Here is an 8,112-nt window from a genome sequence, read left to right as displayed (position 1 = left end):
TAGTGACCCTATACAGGGTTTCCAAGGCTGCAAATCTTTACAGGAGCAGAAAGCCTCATCTTTCTCCCGTGGAACATCTGATAGTTTTGAACTGCCTACTTTGAGGTTATCAGCCCGATTTGTAACCACTATGCTACCAGAGCTCTCTCTCTCTCTCTATATATATATATATATACATGTATTGATCTGACTGCTGACTATCTCAAAAGATAATATCCATTGTAAGAGGGCCGCCAGGATGATGTGCTCCAGTATTTGTTTTAAAATCCCAAACCTTAGTCCCTCTTTCCCTCCCCTTCCCACTTGTATCTCTCCGAGCTTTAATAGACTGGAAGCAAGGCCATCCCCACATCTTCCCTTCAGTCAGCTCTTCTGGGAGACAGCAGCAGGAGTGCCTACTATTTGCAGTGCATTTTACAGTTCACTAGGTGGAAGAAACCACACTGAGCCTGGGTGGGGCTGGTCGCCACAGCTCTGTAAGCCGCAGATTCTGAGCCAATCCTCAGGGCCAAAAGGGCAGGCCTGGCTTTCAGTCACCATGGGGGCAGGCGCAGAACCGTTCAAGGAAAAGGTCAGATCACTTGCTCCACCACCTGGTGTCTATTTATACCTCCCAGCTCACCATACAAGCACAGGCTGCTGGCTGAAGACTAGCAGGATCCTGCCTCTCATCAGTTGGGGCCCGCATGGGAGACAATCTCTAAAAATCATGTCAGACTTCTGAGTACCCAATATCAGTCCAGTCAGGCATGACCAAGCAACCCTGTTATTGAATTAGTTGGGGGCCTCACAGCACTAAATCACTTTAGGGAAAGGTAGGCCGGTTTTCAGGAATCTCTTACTCTCTTGGTATCCACAGGACCCGGAAAACAGAAAAACACTCCTGCCAACTAGGCTGGAATAAACCCTCTTGGATTCTCTGAGGTAAAAGCAAGGAAACTTCCCACAGAATTCTTATGACAGCCAAAGCCAACTACAGTGGGTATCTGGGAACGTGGGCTTCAGTCAAGCACATTTCCTGCTTGTAAGTTCTCCTGTCAGAACTTACACCCATGATGCTTTCCTTATTTGCTTTTCACAGTGTTGTTGTTAAGTGCCATTGAGTCGGTTCCAACTCATAGCGACCCTGTATAGGGTTTCTGAGAAGCAACTGTTGAGCTTGACCCGCTGGTTCAAATTGACTTTACAGTCCAGTGCATTCACCCACAATGCCACACCAGGACTCCCTACCAGTTTTCTTTGCTGTGCACCTGAGTGTGGCAAGAGTGTAGACAAGAGTGTAGGGCATCTGGGGTGGGAAGAGTGGCAACATGGAAACTCTCTGAACTCAGCAACGGATGCTGGGACTTTTCTTTCCTGGAGTCTCTTTAAAACCTGATACAGTGCTGGGAGGAGTGGCGCAGGAGACAAGGAAGAGGAAACACATGATGGGGGAAAACTAGGGATCTTCAGGGTTATCGCTCACCTTTCCTCATTCTCAAAACAGCAAAGGGACCTGCTATCTCCCCAGAGTAGAGTCTTATGCATAAGCATAAGGAGTCAGCCTTAAATATCCTGAGATGAATGAAACAAGCTGCTAAAGGAGGAGTCTCTGCCGGCTGATGGCAAGTGAATACACTGCCTTCCACATTGACACATGGTTCCCAAGGTTGAAGACTGACACAGTAATAGCCAGAATTGCCTGAGCCAAGTGCCAAGGATCTCTGGTGGTGCAACGGTTAAAGTGCTTGACTGCCTACTGAAAGGTTGGCAGTTCAAACCCACTAATGGTTCTACTGAAGTAAAGACCCGGTGATCTGCTCTGGTAAAGATCACAGCCTAGGGAACCTGAAGGGGAAGTTCTATTCTATTGAAATCGACTTCACGGCATACAACAACAACCATGGGCCATGGCACCTACTTTTGGGTACTTTCCATATTTCATTACATCCTCAAGACCATGCCAGGTCATTGGTATTATTGTTTCTACTTTGCTGATAAAGACAGCAAGATCCAGAGAAAAAGGCAACTTGCTCAAAGACACTCTGTTCTATGAGCCCCCAAAGTTTGTGCTCTTAATCACCACACTGACTGCCACCCATCTTTGCTTCTGTAAGGAAAATGGCAGCAGAGCAACAGCAAACCCAAATCAAGCAAGCAAGGGAACCCCATCAGTGTCTATGACCCTTGGGGAGGTGGTATTATTAAAATGTTTTCCTTGGGAAACACCCCAAATTTTTGAACCTTCTTATTGCTGCAGACACAAGGAAAGGAAAAGATTCATTCTTTGGCCACTGGTAGAACACAATTTATATGTATATGATAATATTTGTCTTTTACCCATAAAGATATGGGTAGCTATGGGGCACATATTTTTTTTTCAGGTAGGGTAACTATATAGTTTGTCATTCTAAGCAGGGCACTTTTGAGAGTGAAAGGGGGATGCTATTAATAATAATGCCAGAACAGGCAGAAACTGTGATGAGCAAACTGGGATGTTTAAAATATGGCTGTAAGATCCCTTTCCTAAGATTACTCCCTATTAGCTTGGCATCTGGGAATCTGCTGGTCTGTGTTGGGGAAGGTGAATGGCTGCTCTTAGTCTCCCAGGAGACTTCAGAAGCTCAGTTCAGGGCGAATACAACAGTAGAACAGACTTTCCTAAATGAGGGGGAGGCATGGACCAGTCTGCCATTCACATCTTTCCTGCTCAACTTTCACCCACGATTACAATTAGCTGCAGTTAGATGCGCCTCATCCTCTTCCAATGTGGTCCCTTCATTTCAGAAAGCCCCCTTTGTCTGCGCTCCTTAACTCTGAGGTGGGAGGCAGGGGCCTTTTTGTCAAGAGATTAAGTTAACTCAATTAACTTAACTCAGTTGTTCTGGAGTTGTGGGAAACTTCATTGTTGTTTAACAGTGAACCAGTCTAAAACATGACAATCTTTCTGAGTCCTGAAGGTGGCTGGGTATCTTTGCCCTGATGTATTTAATGACCCATTCCCCAAACAGAGACAAGTGGCAGAGGGTAAATAGAGTCACAGAGTCTCCTCATGCTGAAGAGGCATCATGGCACAATAAAAAGACACAGAACTCAGGGTCTGGGAGGCTTGGGCCACAAAACTAGTGCTGCCACTTACCAGCCATGGGATCTTATCACATCACATCACTTTCTTCCCTCATGAGCCCTGCTTCCCTCACAGGTATTTCACTAAGACAATGAGGGCAAAACCACTCTGTAAATTGTACATGTCAAGAATGATTTTCTTACAGCGTGCTGGGTTTTCAAGTCTCATCATGAGCAACTTTACAGATGTTTAGAGTAGAAATGCTGACTTTGTTCATTGATTTGAATTAGAGATGAGGGAACCCAAGCCCTAGATGGGTTAAAGTTTCTTTCCATCCACACCCAGCACAAAGCCCCCAATGGCTAGTACACTACAAATGTCTTCCATTTGTGTGAATAAAGTCTCCAGGAGGCTTCTTGGAGATTTACAGATAAGGACTGGAGGTAGATCTGGTTAGGACCTTGCTGTAGCAGCCATGTAAGGCTATAGGACTTGAATTTCATTTTTCACTCAACTGAACTCATGGACCAGTTTCGGGAAGCCCAGAGTGTTAGGCTGCAAAATTTAAACCTACACTGACTGTATTGTCTCCACAGTTGATGATAATGTTAGACCCATGTGCCAGTGGGTACTCATAGGAACAGCTGTGCCTAGTCCTTCTCCTACTCCAACACCTTAAGAGTGGGGTGAATGTGGAGTGGTTGGTTTACTAGAAGTAGATTCCCTAAGGAGAGGTGCTGATGCCTATTCTGATAAGCTCTCCCCATCCAAGTTGATTGGCTGGATATGCAGAGGTGCCTGCATATGAGTGTGAATGGCCCAAAAATGTATGCACGTGGTGGGGGAAAAAGGAGTAAGAGAAGGTATATAGTAGCAGGGAAAACAAACACTAAAACAATATAGACCGAAAGCCAATGGGGCAGGTGGCCTAATGTTTGAGGCACCGTGCAGCAATATCACGTAGGTGTGCCTGTTGAGGTTAAAACAGTAGTCAGAAAAACGGGCAGAGACCTCTCACCCAGGGTTTCCTACCTCTTTCCATCAAGAGCACATCTCCCTGCAATACGGGAAGAGTGAGAAACAGAAGAGCAAACTGCCTCCTTATCTGGGCTATCGTGCACAGATGATGCCAATCCTAGAATAGGGTCCTCAGTGATGCCATCACTGACAAAGTGCCACCTGCGCTGCAGAGAACTATGGGCAGATCCATTCTTCTCTATCTGGCACATCTCAGGTTCTCTGCTTGCCACAAGAAAGGGTCCTTGGGGAGGAAGCCATAGGGTGACACAGACACATTGAGTCCAGTTAGAAATGGTCTGGGTACAGGAGCCCTCTCTTGGACTTAGCTGTCCTGCTCCAGCTCAGTAGAGAGCCACGTGTCAACTGAGAGCAGCTGGGAAGGATCAACTACAGCACTGGCTTTACCAAAAACATTCATTGAAAGAGTTAACTCTCACCTCCTTCTCCCCACCTCTTACACTGAAGCTTCAGTTTCCAGGAATGAGCCCCCAGGCAAAAGTTCTACTCCCCAACCAGTTGTGTTGGATGCTGGCACAGCTGCAGTCTGCCAGGGCTGTGGGCCAGGTTGGCAAGGTAGCCCATGCCCCTTGATCAGAACCAGCTGGGCACACAAGAGGTTGACCAGCCATCTTCCAGGTTCAACTCCATCCAAATACTGCTCTTTGCAGTCCCGAAAGGGAATGAAATAGTCACATCTTTTCATCCTAGCTGCCTTGCTTTTGAGATCCAGAGACAAGAGGGGGCTGAGGAAAGGAGGCTGGGGTTGGTGCTTCTTCCAAAATGTCCATTTCTAATTTCTTTGGGGGGACACAGGTGCTTGGGGCGCTTAAAATCCCCCTTCAGCTCAGTCAGCTGGGTGCTACAGGGGTTTTAGAATGTAGGTGTCAGGGAGCGGAGCAAAGAGGAGGACAGATCAAGACCTTCACTCTACACTGGAAGGGGCACTGGGGACAGGCAGGGTAGTTTGGGCAGCAGAAAGTAAGAAAAGAATGATGGCGGGTCATGGCGCTTTCTCAGAAAGGAAGGATGGCGCGGGCAAGGAAAAGGATTTTCTCAGAGGGACTGGGAAAGGAAGAATTTAGAGACGCTGGTAGGTGTCCTCCAAGCAAGGCGACTGGGGAAGGCTCTTGGAGTCCTACCTGTAGGTCGTCCCCATAGAAGGCAGCCATGGACGCATCGGCCACTAGCAACGTCTCCACGAAGCGAGCCTCGGACACAAATCGTCTGGTCCTGCTCGTGGCCCCCAGGAGGGGTGGGAGTTCGCTGCCTCCATCTGCCTCTTCTTCACTTCTCTCCTCCTCCTCTTGCTTCTCAGCCTCGTCGTCTTCCCTCCCTGGCCTCTGCCCTTCTCCCCTCTCTACCTCCCACTCTGGGACCTGAGGGCCTGGATAGACGTCGGAAGTGCGGGGCCCCCAGCGCTGCAGGCGGTGTGGCTGGCTGAGCGAGTGCCCAGCGCCCTGCGGTTGGATGGTGAACTCCTCGCCCGCCAGCAGGAAGGAGCCGCTCAGGCCGCGGCACAGGCTGAAGGCCGCTAGCGACCCGGGCTCGCCATCCACGGTGCCAGAGAAGAAGCAGCCGCGCAGCTGAGCCTCGCCGCCTGCCGGTCCGCTTGGCGCCCCGAGGTGCTGGATCTTGAAGTCCGGCGCCAGAAAACTGGCGTCGGGCTCCAGGCGCAGCACGAAGCCCCTGCCGAAGGCGGACAGGTGGAGCGCCAGTTTGCCCTCGTTGGCTGGCCACCGCGTGGGCACTACTAGTTCAGCGGCTGGCGCCCCGAGGCGGTGTGGGGCTGGGGCGCAGCGGGCCAGCGGAGATAGCAGCAGCAGCAGCAACAGCAGCAGCAACGGGAGCTGCAGCCAGCACGGGGCGGCAGGCGCGGGGGGCATAGGGGCTGCAGGGGGACTCGGGGCGCAGAGAAGACTTGCTCGAGACCGGCAGGTGCTGGCGACTGGGAGCGCGCACTCAGCGCTCTCCAGGAAAAGCAACATCATTCAAAAGCAATGTAGTGTTGAAACCGCGGGGATCCGGAACAATGTGCGCTGCAGCGTTGGCGGCTCCCAGTGGAGGCCCCTCCACAGCTGGGCGCAGTCTCTTCCCGCCGCCGAGCGCCGGGCAGAGATCAGCTTCTCCGGAGCCGCGTGCGCCTCCCACCTCCTCCCCAGCCCGGGAAGCGCTGAGTGGGCCGCCGAGCCCTCCGTATTTATACTTCCTTCCCGGCTTTGACATAAGAGGTTTATTTTTGATCTCTCAGTATTCCCGTTTCCCCTCCCCTGGGATCAGAGAGAAACTGAAAAGGGGGAGCAAGAGGAGGAAAAAATTTTGGACGAAATATAAAACCAATCAGGAGTTAGCGAGACCCGCCCCCTTCCCCCTGGCCCCCCTCGCCGTTTAAGTGTCAAGTCCAACTTTTTTCCCCTTCCATTTTTGCGATCTCACATTAACCCCTATAGTGCTGGGCTGCCTTAGGCAGAAGTCTTGCGGGGAGACCCCAGCTGCTCCCTCCTCTGGGCAGAGTGCCCAGGACACATCTTCGGAAAAGGTTTCTTCGCTGGCCTCCTCTGTAGTGTTCACATCCTTGAGGAGTCATTCCAGAGATCCTACTGCGTCAGCAGAGAGATCAGGGAAGCTCCAGAGATTTTCATTGTAAAGTGGTTATGGTCACTCTGGTCACTCTAGAATCACACGCGCCACCGAAACCTACAGCACAGGCTTACTAATTTTTACTCCATTGGTTAACTCTATCTATACTCTAATAGAACCCTGTTCCGAGCACTGGTGGGACAGGAGGGCAACTAGAACCTGGGGACAGGGACAAGCACAGTGGTAAGCACTGGTCATTAGCAGTGAGGTTTGCAGATAAGTGGAGACATCCCAGAAGGAAGATAAGTACTTCTGTACAAGAGAACTATACCTCTAAGAGTGCACAGCTAGAACATCTTCTTGCCTTTTGGAATTCTGTCAGTTGTCTGAGTGTTTGGTAAAAGGTGGTGAACTGTCTTGCACTGACTGCATTGACCTTAGCTTCAGGAACAAATGTACCACATTCCCACTTACCCTTGGAGGGTGGATGGGATGATGCTGAGACTCAGGAACAGAGAGATGACTTGGGTCCACAGTGTTCTCTCTCAAGACCACAAATCATAGGTCATTTGCCCTTATCTCCAGTCTTAACAGACCTGGATTAGATTGAGGGTCCTCTAATTGGTTACGAATCGGGCTGCGAACTGCAAGGTCAGCAGTTCGAAACTACCAGCTGCTCCCCAGAAGAAAGACAAGGCTTTCTGCTCTCGTAAAGATTTACAGCCTCGGAAACCCTGTTCAGGGTTGTTATGAGTAGGAACCAACTCGATGGCACTTAACAACCTATAGAATCACACTTCTCTGCCCTTCTTCTGAGCTGTCAGTGGGGGAGGTCCTTTGGGGTCATCACTTAGGAAAGACAAGATCAGGACATTTACGTGCTTACTCCAAGCACTTAGTTTTCTGTCTTCACTTAGGGCACTGACCATCTGATGCATCACCTATGAAGCTCAACAAATAAGCCAGGTTCTCAAGGGCTTGTTACCTAAAAGGGGATGTTTCACAACAATAGTACTTTGGTTAATATCAAATCCAGGGGAAGTCACCCATTTCTCCCAAGTGTCCTTCACTCTGCTTGCTCAGAAACAGTGAATGAGATGAAAGAATGAGCTCCCCAACCTAACACATTGCAAAATCTCCTTTCCTAGAAAACTTACAGATAGAGGATGATTTGAGTCTCAGATGTTTGGGGAAAAACACTTTTGGAGTCAGAAGCATGGGGGAAAAAATAACCTTTGCAACCCTTTTACAAAGTTGAGCAGAACACTTTATCTGGGCACAATAGTAACCTTGGGACAGTGTGGCCCGATCTCCAAACCAAAACCAGTTCCACAGCCATTATAGTGCAGGGCTGTTGTAACATTTTGTTCATGGACTTTTGCTTCCTGAAGCTCCTTATTTGTCACTTGCCAGAGTAAATCTCCTGATTTTCAATAGCAATTACATCCTATAGATTTTCTTTCTTTATC

The 8,112-nt window shown here is 49.4% G+C and overlaps 1 protein-coding gene across 1 annotated transcript in view; it reads right to left on the bottom strand.

Annotated features, from left to right (window-relative positions):
- The window catches only part of ADAMTS8 (ADAM metallopeptidase with thrombospondin type 1 motif, 8), a 24,653-nt gene extending 18,704 nt beyond the window's left edge, over window positions 1-5,949 (bottom strand). The window contains exon 1 of the mRNA XM_006873068.1: window positions 5,206-5,949. Within this exon, the coding sequence (XP_006873130.1) occupies window positions 5,206-5,949 (744 nt within the window). The remainder of the gene's footprint in view (window positions 1-5,205) is intronic.
- Window positions 5,950-8,112: the final 2,163 nt, after the last annotated feature.

This window comes from Chrysochloris asiatica, unplaced genomic scaffold (assembly GCF_000296735.1).
Source record: "Chrysochloris asiatica unplaced genomic scaffold, ChrAsi1.0 scaffold00222, whole genome shotgun sequence".
NCBI lineage: Eukaryota > Metazoa > Chordata > Mammalia > Afrosoricida > Chrysochloridae > Chrysochloris > Chrysochloris asiatica.
This window is presented reverse-complemented; position numbering and strand designations above follow the sequence as displayed.